The sequence below is a fragment of the Carcharhinus amblyrhynchos genome, chromosome 25, assembly GCF_965287045.1.
Source record: "Carcharhinus amblyrhynchos chromosome 25, sCarAmb.v2.hapA, whole genome shotgun sequence".
Classification (NCBI taxonomy): domain Eukaryota; kingdom Metazoa; phylum Chordata; class Chondrichthyes; order Carcharhiniformes; family Carcharhinidae; genus Carcharhinus; species Carcharhinus amblyrhynchos.
Genome location: NC_137348.1, coordinates 3671206 through 3688585, shown reverse-complemented (window position 1 = coordinate 3688585; position 17380 = coordinate 3671206). Strand labels below are relative to the sequence as shown.

Sequence of the window (17380 nt, the reverse complement as noted above, 5' to 3'; positions counted from 1 at the left end):
CATCTGTAAAAAGTGTGTGTGAAGTGGTGTGACCTATTCTTCAAGTTTTAGTGGTTAAATACAAAATATATCCCTATCACACTCTCTAAAATCAATTTATTTATCTAACAGTGAGCAAATTAACTATTCCCAAAAAAAAACAAGATTCTAATGGATTGCTGTTCCAATAAATACAATTTCCACTCTAACAAAAATAGAATTTTAGTCTTTGTCTAAGTTACAACCAGGTTTTGTGTTTTCTGGAATATTCCGGGCCTTCTCTGTTGATTCCTCTGTCTGGAACTTCTTTCTTCTTTCGTACTTTTATATTTAGATGATGCTTTGAGCTGTGGCAGATGGTAGTTGCTCTCTCTTTTTTTGCCTACTGCCCTATTCTCTTATGCAAGGATATTTTGGCCCTGGAGGGAGTGCAGAGGAGGTTTACTAGGCTGATACCGGAGTTGAGGGGATTGAGCTATGAGGAGAGGCTGAATAAACTAGGCTTGTACTCGTTAGAGTTTAGAAGAATGAGGGGAGATCTCATTGAGACGTATAAGATGATGAATGGGATGGATAGGATAGAGGTGGAGAGACTCTTCCCGCTCAAAAAAGACAGTAGGACTAGGGGGCACAGCCTCAAGATAAGGGGGAGGTGGTTTAGAACGGAGTTGAGGAGGAACTTCTTCACTCAAAGGGTGGTGAATCTCTGGAATTCTCTGCCCGTTGAAGTGGTGGAGGCTGCCTCGCTAAATATTTTTAAGAAGCGGGTTGATGGGTTCTTGATGAGAGGGGATTAAGGGTTATGGGGAGAGGGCGGGAAAGTGGAACTGAGCCACGGCAGATCAGCCATGATCTTATTGAATGGCGGGGCAGGCTCGAAGGGCTAGATGGCCTACTCCTGCTCCTATTTCTTATTTCTTATGTACCTGTGGTGGCATGTCAATAATTTCCATAATACGATTGGTCCTTGGTTATCAAAACCATCAGATTTAACTTTAATAGGTTCTTGGTACCTAAGTGCCTAATTCAAATTGATTTGCGAAATTCAAAAGCTTGTTTTGTTTAAAAACTGCTGTTTGGTCTTTCGATACTAATGTTTCAGTTGGGACTCTGTGTGCTTGCATTTTTTAACACTCAGCACAGAAAAAGCACCACCTTCTAAAGGCACCATGCAGTGCTCCCCCCAAGCATATTACAAATACAAATCTACCATTTCTCTATGCAACTTCGCAATAGTATAGCTGGTTAAAAGTTAAAGTTGTTATTTATCAATCGCAAGTAAGGCTTATGTTAATATGGCAATGAAGTTACTGTTGCCATAGTCCCCCAGTTGCCATAGTCTGGCACATGTTTGGGTCAATCCATCTAACCAGCACGTCTTTCAGGATGTGGGAGGAAACCAGAGCACCCGGAGGAAACCCATGCAGACTTGGCAAGAACGTGCAAACTCCACACAGACAGTGACCCAAACCGGGCATCCGTGTCTCTAAGCAAAAGCTATAATGTACTGAGCTGCAATCCACCCTGGGACCTGACTGTCCAGTGGTAACGTCATCTGGGATTGTAATACTGTACTGTCTTCGTTTGTAATAAAACGATGTAAAATGTGTCACGCCAAGCACATTTATCTGACTAAAAATACTCCTTTTGGATGGGACCTCCATTGCTAATGTCAGAGTTTGCAGACAATCCACCTGTTATGCAGTGTTTCTGAGAAATATATTCTGTTTAAGGCTTTATCCTTCGGCTGGCTGCTTCATTTCCTCTCCTCTTCGTGGCAGGTTTCTTCTCCTCGCAAAACTACCTCAGCCAATGAATATGAAGTGCTTCCCAATGGCTGCGAGGCTCACTGGGAAGTGGTGGAGAGAATCCTATTCATCTATGCCAAGCTCAATCCAGGAATTGCTTATGTTCAGGGTATGAATGAGATTGTGGGGCCGGTTTACTACACCTTTGCGACAGACCCTAACACTGAGTGGAAAGGTGAGTTTTAGAGATTCTGTCATGCGATGAAGCCCTCCAAACTCAATGCCCCACTAGCTCAGTGGGTGATGTACAATTCTTAGTCTCTCCCCACTCTACCTTTCTTCTTTCCCCCTCCCCCTGCCACTTTCTCCTCTTCTCCCCAACTCTTGCCCCCTCTTCCTCCTCCACCCACTGCCCTCCCTTCCACTGTGATGGCCATCCACAACATGGTTTCCTGAGTAACCATCAGGCATGAGAACCCCTGATGTTTTACCCCCATTTCCCACCCCATACCATCCCCAAATTTGGGGAATTAAGGCCAATTGTAGCACCCCACCTATTCGGAGCAGTCCATGTATAGATAACTACTCCAATCTTCTAGATCTTCATAGTAAATATGAAGGGTTTCCTATTCCCTTACTGATTTAAACAGTCCTTGATATTTATCCAGAATATTTTACCTCTGTTAGCAACGTAATGAGTTTGTTTCTGTCTCTGAATTATCCAGAGCATGCGGAGGCGGACACGTTTTTCTGTTTCACCAACCTGATGTCTGAAATCCGGGACAATTTCATAAAGAGCCTGGATGACTCTCAGTGCGGAATCAGTTATAAAATGGAAAAGGTTTACTCAACACTGAAGGACAAAGACATGGATCTTTATCTTAAACTGGTAAGGAACCGCAGATCAGAGAAGGAAATGGTCGAACACTGGGGAGTGCTGCAACTCCCATTCACCCCCTGAACTCTCTGATCCACACTGGCTCCCATTTGTCCCTGTACCTTTGAAATTCTCATTCTTTTTTTTCAAATCCTTCTGGCCTGACTCCCTCCTTCCCACTCCCTAATTTCCTCCAGCCCCACAATTCTCAGCTCCTGTTCTCCAATTTTAACGTCTTACACATCCCCAAACTTAATACCGTGCAAAGATGTGTGGGTTAGGTGCATTGGCCCTTAGTGTCCTGGGATGCGTAGGCTAGATGGATTAATGGGATAAATATGTGGGGTTACAGGGATAAGGCCTGGGTGGGGCTGTTGTCGGTGCAGACATGATGGGCCGAATGGTGGTCTCCTGCACTGTAGGGTTTCTATGCTTCGATGCTCTGTCATTGACAACTGCCTTGGCGCAAAGGTCTGGAATTCCCTCCCTAAACCCATCCCTGCTTCTTAAGATGCTCCTTAAAGCCTCATTGACCAAGTGTTGATCTCTTTACTTGGCTCAAGTATCAAATTTTACTTGCTATCCAGTCCCCTGAGACATCTTGGGATGCCTTTTACCATGTTAATAGTGCTGTGTGAATGGAGAAAAGATACATAACCTCCATTAATCTGTTGATGATTACCACAAATTGGACACTGGCTGAAACTTAGAAAAGTGTAGGTGTGCTGACTGTTTAGAATTAGCTAACTTATCAGGAGGATGGTTAGCATGTGAAACATATTTCTTGGGGAGAATTAATAAATGTTCAAGGAAGTGGATGATTTGAGGCATCCTAGTTCCCTACAGAAAAATACTTAATTGGCTATAAAGTGCTTTGGGATGCCCATTAATCGTGAATGGCACTAAATAAAATGCTAGTGTTTTTCTTTTCCTTTCTTTTATATATTTACATAGTATCTCCTTACGATCTCACTGTCCAAATGCAGTACCTGTGAAGTATTATAACGTAGAACCATGCTGTAGCTTTGCACACAGCAAACATTGTGAGAGAATCTGCTTTTTCTTATTCTGTATTAGCTGTGAGGAGAGGTTGGATAAACTCAGTTTGTTCTCACTGGAACAACAAGATTGATGGGTGACCTGAGGGTTTAAACAAGAGATGGGCTGAAGAAGGGGAGAGATGGGTGATATTAAGGAGGTGGAGGTAGACATTTTTAAATTTTATGTGCAGTAGCCAATTGAACAAATTGGGCAATGATCTTCAAAAGCTGACTGGAATGGTTTTATTGAGGGATTCGGTTGGGGAGAACATTGAGAAGCCGCCTCCACTTCTGGAGGAGTCCAAAGCTACACAATTTGGGGTGGGGGGGGGGTAATTTCTTTGATCAAAGTGTGGTTGCCCATTGCCACATGGAGTGGTTGAGGCAGTTCATTTGTTTATTTCGCCTTGAGTTGCTGAAGGCGATAGAAGGACATCTCAATGGTGTTAGATTAAGTAGGGTGGGGACAGACTTGCATGGAGCACAAACACTAGCATGGACCAACTGGGCTAAATGGCCTGTTGCTATTCCGTTTAATAAGTAAGAAGTCCCACAACATCAGGTTAAAGTCCAGCAGGTTTATTTGGATCACAAGCTTTTGGAGCGCTGACCTTTCCATCAGGTGAGTGACCATCACACTGACCTGACGAAGGAGTAGTGCTCTGAAAGCTCATGATTCCAAATAAACCTGTTGGATGTTAACCTGGTATTGTGAGACTTCTTACTGTGCCTATCTCAGTCCAACACCAGCATCTCCACCTCACATTTAACTAGTAGTAATGCATTGGATAATTCAGGCTGTCTCTTGCAATTAACACCATATCTGTACATCTTATGCTTCAGCAAGAGCAGAACATCAAGCCACAGTTTTTTGCCTTCCGCTGGCTCACGTTATTATTGTCCCAGGAATTCCTCCTTCCCGACGTTATCCGAATATGGGATTCCCTCTTTTCTGACATCGGCCGATTCGACTTCCTCATCCTGGTCTGCTGCGCCATGCTGATGTAAGTAGTAAAACTCGTGGCTTTTTGGTTGTTGAAAGATCTCGTGTTCCTCTAAAGGAGCAGTCCTTTCCTAATCAGAGAACAAGCAGGACGTGGTGCCAGGCCTGTCTGCCAATCAAATTCATCAGTACTGTGGCATGGGCACTGCCAAGGTGTTTTCCCAGAGTCACCAGTGAACAATGTATTGTGTGTGAGTGCATAGATTTTACCCTATAGGACCATAATTTAATTTTTTTAAAAAAAGTTCAGCGACAAAATCTCCTTACTTGAAAAGGAAAAAGGCAGTTCATTTCAGTCTATTGCTGCAAAAGTTTTTTAATAAAAGATAGAATTACTAATGTGTGCACACTTTAGTTAAAAATGAATGTGAAACTATGCCTATAAAAACTGGATCTCTTTAGTTCGTATACGCTGGGGCCCTGATAGGTTAGGGGGATTAGTAAATATGTGGAGTTATGGATATAGGGTCTGGGTGGGGTGCTTTGTTAGAGAGTTGGTGAATGGATTCTTTGAATTCACCATTTTAAATTGCTATTCTAACCTGCATGTCTGATTCTTAAAGTATTTTATGTCTGAGGGATTCTCCTTGGTGAGAAGATATAATGTGACCTGTGAGGGTGGGGAATATTTCTGAATTAAACGCAGATCTTAAACACCAGAATTTTGGGTTTATTTTTTGTCTTTATTAAATCTGGCCAATTTTGAAAACACGGTACACAGGCAGAATGGAATTGAGTGCAGTCACGCATCCTCCAGATTCAGATACTCTTCAGTTGTTACACCAAGCACTTCAGGGGTTGCACTAAAAGCTGTACATCACAGCCTTGCCATTGTACCGGGTGGCACAGTGGTTAGCACTGTGACCTCATGCAGCCAGGGACCCAGGTTTGATTCCTGGCTTGAAGCAGTATCTTTGTGGAGCCTGCACCTTCTCACTATGTCTGCATGGGTTTCCTCTGGGTGCTCCGGTTTCCTCCCACAGTCCAAAAGACATGCTGTTAGGTGCATTGGCCGTGCTAAATTCTCCCTCAGTGTACCCGAACAGGCACCAGAGTGTGGCGTTTAGGGGCTTTTCACAGTAACTTCATTGCAGGAATAACGTAAGCCTACTTGTGACACTGAGAAATAAACTTCAAAAGTAATGAGTTCTCTACGCCAGCCCTGCTGAAGACCTGGGTTTTTCTCACCGACTTTTTGGCAACTTCCTACCTTCAAACCACAATTGATCCAATCAACTTGTCAGACTTCCTGATTTTTGCACTGAAGTTCACTAAATCAACTATTGTTGTGTTAACAAAACTGAACCTTCTCCTTATCATACGTGTTTCAACACAGCTATAAAGGGTGAAATATTGTTTTAAAGCTGTACATTCAAGTGGAAGAGTTAAAGCTGATGCGTTCTCAGAGAGACAGAGCTTTGTGCAATCTTTACACAGTAATTTTTCTATAAGAAATGTATGCAGAATGTGGAGGTAGCAAGTGTAAATGATCATAAATTAAGGTTCCCTATGTTTACAATTTGCTTGCAACTGTTCAATATTTCAATTTTTTTTGGAGAAAGTAGGGGCTGGGATTCAATCAGTTAAACCAGTGGTAAATAAATTTGTGTTCATATAGAATCACTACAGTGCAGAAGGAGGCCATTCAGCCCATCAAGCCTGCACTGCCAACAATCCGGTTCAGGCCCTATCACCATAACCCCATGTATTTACCCTGCTAGTCCCTTGACTCTAAGGGGCAATTTAGCATGGCCAGTGCACCTAACCCATACATCTTTGGACTGTGGGAGGAAACTGGAGCACCCGGAGAAAACCCACACAGACATGAGGAGAATATGCAAACAGACAGTGACCCGAGGCCAGTATTGAATCCAGGTCCCTGGTGCTGTGAGGCAGCAATGCTAGCAACTGTGTCATTGTGCCACATACTGTGTCCGAAATTATTTTAGATATTATAATTGATGGTGGCATAGTGGTAATGTCACTGGACTAGTAATCCGGAGACCCAAGTTCTAGGTGATTGGGTTCAAATCCCACTATGGCAGCTGCTGGAATTTTAATACAATTAATAAACTCTGGAATTGAAAAAAAGCCAAGTGTCAGTGCTAGTGACCATGGCCATTTCTGATCATCTTAAAAACCCGTCTTGCTCAGTAATATCCTTTAGGGAAGGAAATCTTCCATCTCTACCTGGTCTAGTCTACATCTAACTTCAGACCCACAGCAATGTGGTTGATATGATTTATTATTGTTACATATATTACAATTAAAAGTATTGTTTCTTGCATGCTATTTGACAAAGCATACTGTACATAAAGAAGGAAAGGAGAGAGTGCAGAATGTAGTGTTACATTCATAGCTAGGGTGCAGAGAAAGATCAGCTTAATGCAAGATAGGTCTATTCAAAACTGACAGCAGCAGGGAAGAAGCTGTTCTGAGTCGGTTAGTACGTGATCTCAGACTTTTGTATCTTTTTCCCGACAGAAGGGGGTGAAGAGAGAATGTCCGAGATGCATGGGGTCCCTAATTATGCTGGGTGCTTTTCCAAGACAGTGTCAATGGATGGGAGGCTGGTTTGAGTGATGGACTGGGTTTTGTTCACGACTCTTTGTAGTTTCTTGTAGTCTTGGGCAGAGCAGGAGCAGGACCCTTTACTAGCTTGTTGCAGTGGATAGTTCAGTTCAAGGGCAAATAGGGATGGGCAATAAATGCTGGCATTGCCAGCGACATCCACACCCCATGAAAGAATAAAAAGAAACATTCTGCCTGTCATTAAATTGGCAGGAGCACGATAGCACAGTGGTTAGCATTATTGCCTCACAACGCCAGGGACCCAGGTTCGATTCCCAGCTTGGGTTGTTGTTTGTGTGGAGTCTGCACGTTCTCCCTGTGTCTGCTTGGGTTTTCCTCCAGGTGCTCCAGGTTCCTCCACATTCGGAAAAGGGGTTAGGTGTATTGACCCAAACAGGTGCCGGACTTGGCGAGTTGGGGAATTTCACAGTAACTTCATTGCGGTGTTAATGGAAGCCTTGCTTGTGACTAATAAATTAACTTTTACTTTAAGTTTTTCCTTGGGATTATCTCACACTAATGGCGGTTATCTGTTTGTCTTATAGTTTGATTCGGGATCAGCTGCTTGCTGGAGACTTCACTACAAACATGAGGTTACTACAGGTGAGGCAGTTTCCGCCTATTAAAAAGTACAATCACATTCTAAAATTCTTTGTGGTTCTCTAGATTTTCTGTGTTGCATCAAAGTAAATGTTTGCAGCCAGAGTGTATTCTGCTAGCTTAGTTGTTGTATTTTCACACTGCTCCCTAAGAGAACAGTGTGAAGAATAGGTGGCTAATTGGCAGCAAATTAAGAGCCGTGATCTAAACACTCAATTCGTGGCGTTATCTGTTTATTTATACCTGTCAATTTGGGAGGAGGAGATTAGGTCTTACATGGACGGTAGGATTTTGACTCCACTCACTGGTCATTAGATTGGTTCTGCTGGTCAGCGCAACATCGAGGGCTGAAGGGCCTGTACTGCGCTGTTATGTTCTGTGTTCTCACTGGGACTGTCTGGGGTTAGGATTGAATTCCTGAGTCTTCTCTCCCTACAGTGAGAGGGCTATCACAGAGCTAAAAGCTTATTTTGTTACCTTGCTATGGAAGGTGTGCCTTATACCAGTGCAAGTACTTGCTACTTTTTTTTTTGTTGAGTTGAATGCACTGCTGCAGTGAGCTTGGTGGCAGAGCTAACTGCCCTTTGCAGAGGCCTGGAGTCTAATTTGCAGAGGGAGTTCCTACAGATGGAAGAAACCTCAGGCTGGAGTACCACAAGAGATATCCTCACTACCCTCTGTATACCGTTCCCCAAACTGTGGGCGTGATGTGGAGTTGCCGGCGTTGGACTGGGATAGCCCTTCAAGGGGCAGCGCTCCAAAAGCTCATGCTACCAAATTAACCTGTTGGACTTTAACCTGGTGTTGTGAGACTACTCACTGTGCCAAACTGTGGGGATATGGCAGCAGCAGGAATGCTGCAAATCAATGTTTTCACAGCACTGGAAGGGAGACTGAAGCAGATTCCAATGGGAATTGGACCCGTACATGAAAAGAAAATCTCTGTGGGCTGTGGTGAAAGAGCAGATTACTGGGACTAATTGGAAAGCTCTACAAAAGAGCCGGCACATTCACTTGAGCTCTATCAATGAGTCATCTGTTTCCTGCTGTAACTTTCACTACCACGCAGACTTCCTCTTGCCTGCAGCTAGTACAGTACCCGTGTTGGCAGATATATCCACCTCTGTGTTACATTGACCCTGTAGTGCCACCGGTTCCCCACAGAAAGGACACTGCTGTTAGCAGTGACTGGGGTACTTTGTAAAGCTCACCTCGCCAGGATAGGCAGGGTTTAGGGTGAATTGCAATGAGAATTTTACACGTAAGTTTTTTCGGATGTGCTGTCCTTCCCTCCAACCCACGTATGACAGCTATAAACCTGTCAAATCCATGAGTCACTTTTTAACAAGAAGCGGGTGTCGTAGAGGTTTACAGCATGGAAACAGGCTCTTCAGCCCAATTTGTCCATACCGTCCAGTTTTTACCACTAAGCTAGTCCCAGTTGCCTGCATTTGGCCCATATTCTTCCATACCCATCTTACACATGTAACTGCCTAAATGCTTTTAAAAGATAAAATTGTACCTGCCTCTACTACTACCTCTGGCAGCTCATTCCAGACACTCACCACCCTCTGTGAAAAAATTGTCCCTACGTTTGGGAAAAGATATTGACTACCTTATCTATGCCCCTCATTATTTTGTAAACCTCTAAGATCATCCCTCAACCTCCTACACTCCAGGGAAAATTGTCCCAGTCTATCCAGCCTCTCCTTCCAGCTCAAACCATCAAGTCCCAATAGCATCCTAGAAAATCTTTTCTGCAGTCTTTCTAGTTTAATAATACCTTTCTATAATAGGGTGACTCGAACTGTACACAGTATTCCAAGTGTGGCAAAAAAGAAGTGTAAGGTTACAGAGCTGGAATCATCCAACCCAAAGTGAGGCTACTTGGCCCATCTTATTTGTTCTGGCTCTTTGTAAAAATTCTTCATTTGGCCCCATGGCCCTGCAAAAGTTTCTTTTTTCAAGTATTTATCTACTTTCCTTTTTGAAAGTTACTATTGAATCTCTTCCACTGCCCTTTTCAGGCTCTGCATTGTAACTCGCTGCATAAAGAATAGCCAAGTGTCTCCTCAACTTGTGTCCCTCCTTGTTGTTGTTAGAACATAAGAACATAAGAAATAGGAGCAGGAGTAGGCCATCCAGCCCTTCGAGCCTGCCCCGCCATTCAATAAGATCATGGCTGATCTGTCGCTGCTCAGTTCCACTTTCCCGCCCTCTCCCCATAACCCTTAATCCCCTCTCCTATCAAAAACCCATCAACCCGCGTCTTAAAAATATTTAGCGAGGCAGCCTCCACCACTTCAACGGGCAGAGAATTCCAGAGATTCACCACCCTTTGAGTGAAGAAGTTCCTCCTCAACTCCGTTCTAAACCGCCCCCCTTTTATCTTGAGGCTGTGCCCCCTAGTCCTATTGTCTTTTTTGAGCGGGAAGAGTCTTTCCACCTCTATCCTATCCATCCCATTCATCATCTTATACGTCTCAATGAGATCTCCTCTCATTCTTGTTCCAACCACAATTCATTTTGTAGAAATTCTACGTTTCTAAACCCATGTAACCCTCTAGAAAAACAAAATTATCAATGCCAGTCGTGTTGCTGTCTGGTAGGTGCAGTTGAAGGCTGGATTTGTCCTGCCTGAGCATTTGGTTCCATTTGGGGAAACTTGTAAATGATTCAGTCTCTTGTGGCATTGATGTTTGTGAATGCTGCCACAGGATGTGAACAATGATTGGATTTCCGTCCTATACTGGAGATGTCTAGGAGCCTGTGAAATCATTGTGCAGCCCCCAGTGTGAGCACTTTCAGGAGTAACACTGCTTGGTTCAAAAATGAGCAGCACCGTAATCATTTGATTTGATTTATTATTGTCACATGTATTAGTATGCAGTGAAAAGTATTGTTTCTTGCACACTATATAAAGTATGCCGTACATGGAGAAGGAAAGGAGAGAGCGCAGAATGTAGTGTTACAGTCATCGCTAGGGTGTAGAGAAAGATCAACTTAATGTGAGGTAGGTCTGTTCAAAAGTCTGACAGCAGCAGGGAAAAAGCTGTTCGAGTCGGTTCGTATGTGACCTCGGACTTTCGTACCTTTATCCTGACAAAGGAAGTTGGAAGAGAGAATGTCTGGGGTACATGGGGTCCTTAATTATGCTGGCTGCTTTTCTGAGGCAGTGGGAAGTGTGGGCAGTCAATGGATGGGAGGCTGGTTTGAGTGAAGGACTGGTCTTCATTCACAGCTCTTTGTAGTTCCTTGGAGCCATACCAAGCTGTGATACAACCAGAAAGAATTGGGGCTCTGAGGGGTTCCAGTTGGAGTTACCGAAACAACCAGTCTGCTAAACTTGCCAAACATTGATGGGTAGGTTATTTGCAAGTAAGCAGTCTCTGAGGCAAAGGATAGCTGGAAGGCACGCTACCTTGAACACTGGCTAGAAAGGAGGTTTCAGAGTGGGTTAGTGTGAGAAGATTATTTTCCCTTTGGATGGGAGCATTGCCAGCAACTGTTGCTCACCCTTAATTGCCTTGAGAAAGTGGTGGTGAGCTATCTTCTTGAACCGTTGCAGTCCACATGGCGCAGTTACACCACTGTGCTATTAGGGAGTGAGTTCCAGGATTTTGACCCAGCAATAATGAAGAAATGGTGATATATTTCTTGTATATGGTACACACTGCTACTGTGCATTTGTGATGGAGGGAATCCTGACCAGGCAAGCTGTTTTATCCTGGATGGAGTCAAACTTATGATAAAAGCGAGGCAAATTACTGCAGAGGCTGGAATCTAAAACAAAAACAGAACGCTGGAGAAACTCAGCAGGACTGAAAGCAATGTCTGGATGAGATCTGACTCAACATTAGCTCTGTTCTCTCTCCACGGAAGCTATCAGACTTGCTGAGTTTCTCCAGCATTCTCTGCGTTTGTTGGAGTCAGGCCTGTCTGGTGTCTAACACTGATTTCAGAACAATAGAGACCCAGGGGTAACAGCGTATCATTCTGAAATACCCACAAGAACCATTGGGTTCACATCAGGTGCCAGCCTTATGCTGTTACTCAGTCTGTGCTGTAGTGGGGTCTTTGCACGCCACCTGCTGGTCCAGTTTGGAATGTCAGAGCAGGACCTTCTTCAAGAGAAGATGTGAGGACATCTTTGTAACTGCACGTCAGTTAGTTTGTCAGTTTTGGGCAAAGTTTCAGAACTAACAGACACTTGGAGAGGTTTGGATTAACTAAGAGAAGAGCTAACAACGATTTGCAGAAAGCAAATCCAGTTTGGCTATGAGAATTTTTTTGAAAAAGTGTCAAAGTTGATGTGAAGGGGGTGTTGTCAATGGATTTTAAGAAAGCATTTGACAAAGTACAGCATAAAAGGCTGGGTTGCAAAACTGGGGCACATAAATAGCTCATCTTGGATGAAAAAGAGGCTTGTGGACAAAAATCTACGAGCTATGGAGTTATCATTTTTGAGAGTGGAGGATTGTAGATGGTCATATTCCTGAAGGGTCAGTGCTAGGACCACTGCTCTTTTGATATTTGTAAATTGGATATTGGAATATAATTTTTTAAAATTGATAAATGAAACCAAACTTGGCAATGTGTAGCTAATGGCACAGTTCTGAAGAGTGTGCAGGGGCAGAGGGACCTAGGGGTACTGGTGCACCAATATTTGAGGGTGCCAGGACATGCATACTGTAGTTGGCAAACTTGTGGGATCTTGGGCTGCTTAACGAGAGATGGAATGAACAAAAGCAGGAGAAATATGCTGAACCTTTTATAAAATTGTGGCCTAATGAGGATTGCATCCGGCCATCGTAACCACTTTAGGAAGGCCGTGATGTGGAGATGCTGGTGTTGGACTGGGTTGGGCACAGTAAGAAGTCTCTCAATGCCAGGTTACAATCCAACAGGTTTATTTGGAATCATGTGACTCACCTGATGAAGGAGCAGTGCTCCGAAAGCTCGTTATTCCAAATAAACCTCCACTTTAACCTGGTGTTATGAGATTTCTTACTGCCTCCACTTTAGGGAGGATGGGAGAGTCTTTGAGGGGGCAGAGATTTACCAGAACGCTTTCAAGGATGAGAGATTTTAGCTACAGGGTTAGGCTGAGGAATCTGGGGTTGTCACGTTGGAGCGAAGGAGATTGAGGGAGATTTGATAGAGGTGGACAAGATTCTGACTGGTTTATATGTAGACAAAAGTTGGTTCCTATGAGCTGATGGCACAAGGATTAGGGGACACGTTTCCGGTTCTGGGCAAGAGACACAATGAGGATGTGAGGAATAAGTTTTTTATGCAGTGAGCAGTAATGATCTGGAACTTTCTGCCTACCCCGGTGGTGGGAGTGGAGACAATGAATCATTTCAGATGGAAATTGGATGGGCTGTTGAGGGAAATAAAACTGAGACTGACAGGATTGCTTTCCAGAGAACCAGCATGGATTCGATGGGCTGACTGGTCACCTGTGCCATAATAACTTTAGGACTCCCTCGATTGGATTTTTAGGCTGGAATTTGGAGTTGAGGTTGAAGATCAGCTCTGATCATACTGAATGGGGGGAGCAGGATTGAGCAGCTGAATGGCCTCATGTTCCCATTATGTTCTGGTATTTCACTATGTAGAATTGCACAAGAGTAAATGGAAGTGACTTGCACTTAAAATTATTTTGGGCTTGGCTGAGTTGTGGACTTCACATTTGGACATTTCTGAGTTGTTCTAGTTAAAGTAACGGTAACTTTTTACAGACAGTATGGGGAATCCTTAAACCTATGGAGAATATTACAGCATCCCCAAACAGATTGAGTAACTAGACTAGTTTCACGGTTAATGTTTCCCCAGTTGTCCACCATGTTCACCAGAGTCAACAGCAGCTCCAATGCAGTCCTTGTTTACAGCCTAGAAAAGACTTACTGTCAGGATGTGGGAGGCGATTTAATGGTTTTAATTTCATTGGAGGTTGACAAGGAGAGGGGGCAGGAGGTGGCAGAACTGGTTTAAAGTTTTGGCAACTATTCAAATATTTAGCTTTACAACTTGCCATCACAGTGTAATGGGGACTTTCTTTTACAATGGTGGCCAATTTTGAAAATCTTAGACTCTACTTTAAAAAACCCTCAAAAGGCAAAGTCTCTGTTCAAAAGACGTAACCAAGATTTATTTTAAAACACTAAAAGTCATACAAGACAGACAATACTTTGACCTATGGCTGTGGGAGGTCTTCAGATGGTCAGATAGGTCTGATTCAGTGCTATGAGGCCCCTCCAATGATTGGAGGCACTTAGCCAAATTAGTGGACAATTATCCTGTTCGTTATCTAGGATACATCTTCTCATTAGCGTAGATTCAGTTTCATTCAGTGTTAACATGTCAGTCCAGTACAAGGCATTACCTCAGTCAATCATAACATGCCACTTGCTATCATATTTCATTTGTCCATTTAATACCGGACATCATCTCACTGGCTGAGCTCACTTCCTGGCTGCTATGTTGTCGAGGACATCTCTTCTGCTATATCTTTCCCATAGGCGCAATGCCAAGTCAGTGAGATAAGCATCTTTCTGGGCCCGTTAGGAAGATGCCTGGGCAATGGGTGTCTCTATAATACATTACGTTTCAGGAACTGTCTTAGGAATCAAAACTACTAATGCTCATTCTACTGACTAATGAACTTCTAACTATTGAATCCTGATATCATCATATTTCTGTAATATTTGCATTTTTGACAGATGAACAAAACATTTATATTAAAAATACATTTAATATTCCAAAAATACTTTAAAATTATATTTCATTTCATTTCAATACTGTTATTGTGTTCACATATGAACAAACTGTCAACATTATCTTGTTAGGGAGAATCATTTAATCCCTTCTAGCTGCTGTCCCTACAGACTAAAGATCTCTCTGTGGATCCACCTAGCTGACCTAAAATCCCTTTCCACAATAGAAAATAGCCACATTATTTGTCATCAAGTAGCAAATCCATTCCCCACCATGAGAAGTCTGCCTGCTAACAATTGGAAACGTTAGGATCAATTTTCTCCCTCTTTCTTCTCTTTTTCCAAATGATTCCTCTCCAGTCCTCCTCCCTTCAAAAAATTCAGATTTACTTTGTTTCCTGATATATGCTGCCCTGGGGTGGTGATTTGTTTTAGATTGACAGTCTGTCATACACCTTTACCTGTCACCTCAACGGTTCTAAAGGTATTTAATCAGACATTTAACGTTCTGCTGTGCTCAGCCTGTTTAATATAATATACCAAAATCACTGACTTGTTTCTCCGTAACTTGATAATGTCATACTGGATTTTTTCCCAAAACCTTCAGCCTGTAACTTCCCCCATCCAAAGTGGACATATTTTGTACTGAAGTCTGCGTGTGTCGCCTGCCTTTATCTGTGCTTGTGTGTCCATCTGAATTGTTGCCTGTGTGCCTTTTCCTGCATTTGTCTCTCCTTTGGCTGTCAATCTCTGCGGTGCATATGCATGTCTCTGTGTTGATCTTTGCCTGTGTGTGTGTGTGTGTGTGTGTGTGTGTGTGTGTGTACACACATCGCTGTCTTGGTGTGTGCATCTCTTTCTCGGTCTGTGCATGTATGTGTCTTTCTCTCTGTCTCAGTGTGTGTGTGTGTCTCCCTCTTTCTCTCTGTCTCGCTCTGTGCGTGTCTATCTCTGTCCATCCGTCCCTGCCTTTGGCCATCCAGTATCTGCATTCTCCTGTTTCTAAATTTCCAGCTTGTCACCTCATTAAACTTCTCTTCTCATTAACAAAATACTCCTATTTTCACTGAGCTTGATAAAGTGACTTCCTCTCATTAGACAGTGGGTTCCTTTCGAAAAGCAGCGCGCTGGGAAGTGTCTTTGTGTCCCATCTCCAAAGATCAGGTGGGGGATTTCACTGTCCAAAAGCACCAGTATTTGGTGAGTATCAGAAATCTCGATAATCAGAGATCTCGAGCATTTTACAGTTTGATTTGACCCCTGGGGCAGTTTTATATTTCACAGTAAAATTCAGCCAAATGCAAGTATTTTAAAGAAATGCTGGTGAAAGGCTGAACCACAGTTCAAGATTGAAAGCCCAGTTCTTGTCCCCCTCGCTTTTCACAGCTGCTGCCTTTCTATTTTTGTTGGTAGTAATGTCCTGGGCTAATGAAATCCTACACCACGTGGACTGCAGCGGTTAAAGACGACAGCTCACTGCCACATCTCAAGGGATGGGCAATGAATGTTGGCATAGTCAGTGACACTCACATTCCATGAACATTTTTTTTAATTCACTGTATAATTTGGGTTTTTCTTTGTTATGTATGCTGTCCTATTCCCCCACATATTGATGCACTCCAAAGGGCCCTTGGTCTCAACTTCATTCATTTATTTGTGTCACAAGTAGCCTTACATTAACACTGCAATGAAGTTACTGTGAAAACCCCCGAGTCGCCACAATCGGCACCTGTTTGGGTACACTGAGGGAGAATTTAGCACGCCCAATGCACCTAACAGTGCGTCTTTCAGACTGTAGGAGGAAACTGGAGCACCCGGGGGAGAATGTGCAAACTCCGCACAGACAGTGACCCAAGGTGGGAATCGAACCTGGGTCCCTGACGTTGTGAAGCAGCAGTACTAACCACTGTGCCAGCATGCCGCGCAGTGAGACAGTGTCCACTATAAACAATGCCCTCATTGCTGAAACTTTTTTTATTAATTGGTCTGTAACCATAAGAATATTTGTACGTCATTAAATAGAGGCGAGAATGCCAGAACATTCAGCAATTTATTTTCCAGGATATGAAGACAGTCAACAAACCCCAGGCACAGGATCCAATGTCCTGAGGTCCCCTGTTTAAATTAGCCTCAAGCTGCACTGAGGGATAATTCTGTTCGGTCTGAGTTTTTCTCCAAAGCCCATTACATTTCCATATCTTTGTAATATTTCCATATCTGATTTCATTGAGCTATATTTTTAATGTTTTCTTAGTTTGATGTGAGCTGCAATATTGAAAAAGGATTCTGCCACTGTTCCTAAACATCCTATGTAGAATCCCAGAGCCAAGAGTACAGAAACTGCTCCGTGCCAGTGTTTCCTCTCTGTGTGAGCCTCCTCTTAGTCCACTGGAGCTCAGACCATCAATATAACCTTCTGCACATTTCTTCCTTGAGCTTATTGAGCTTCCTCTTCAATGCATCCAAACTTTTCATCTCAACCACTGGGCTTGGTAGCAAGTTTCATATTCTCACCACTCTGGGTGAAGTTTTTCTATTTATGACACTAGTATTTGAGTGTGCACCCCTTCCTCCCCAAAAGGAAACACCTTCCTAATATCTGTCCTATCAAACCCCCTCCTTCCACTATTTTAAAAACCCGTTTTCAGGCTTTAATCTTTTTGTCTCTGTTTCTATTGGCAGTAATGAATTGTCCCGGGGGAATTGTATTAAGATAGAACATCTATGGTTAATAGAAACGAGAATGTTGTCTGTCAAAACATTGAAAGAAAAGCCCCTCTTAGGATCTTTGTCTTAATTGAAAGCTCAGGGGTGTAGATGGCGAATGCCACTGTGTGATATCC

General features: G+C 43.2%; 1 protein-coding gene across 4 annotated transcripts in view; it reads left to right on the top strand.

Annotated features, from left to right (window-relative positions):
- tbc1d13 (TBC1 domain family, member 13) overlaps window positions 1–17380 on the top strand; it is a 49268-nt gene that overhangs the window by 23755 nt on the left and 8133 nt on the right. For 3 of the 4 annotated variants that reach the window (XM_080211976.1, XM_080211975.1, XM_080211978.1), the window contains 5 exons: window positions 1761–1962; window positions 2453–2616; window positions 4488–4648; window positions 7764–7821; window positions 15636–15737. In XM_080211976.1, the coding sequence (XP_080068102.1) occupies window positions 1761–1962; window positions 2453–2616; window positions 4488–4648; window positions 7764–7821; window positions 15636–15737 (687 nt within the window). The remainder of the gene's footprint in view (window positions 1–1760; window positions 1963–2452; window positions 2617–4487; window positions 4649–7763; window positions 7822–15635; window positions 15738–17380) is intronic. The other variant, XM_080211977.1, reaches the window with a different exon arrangement.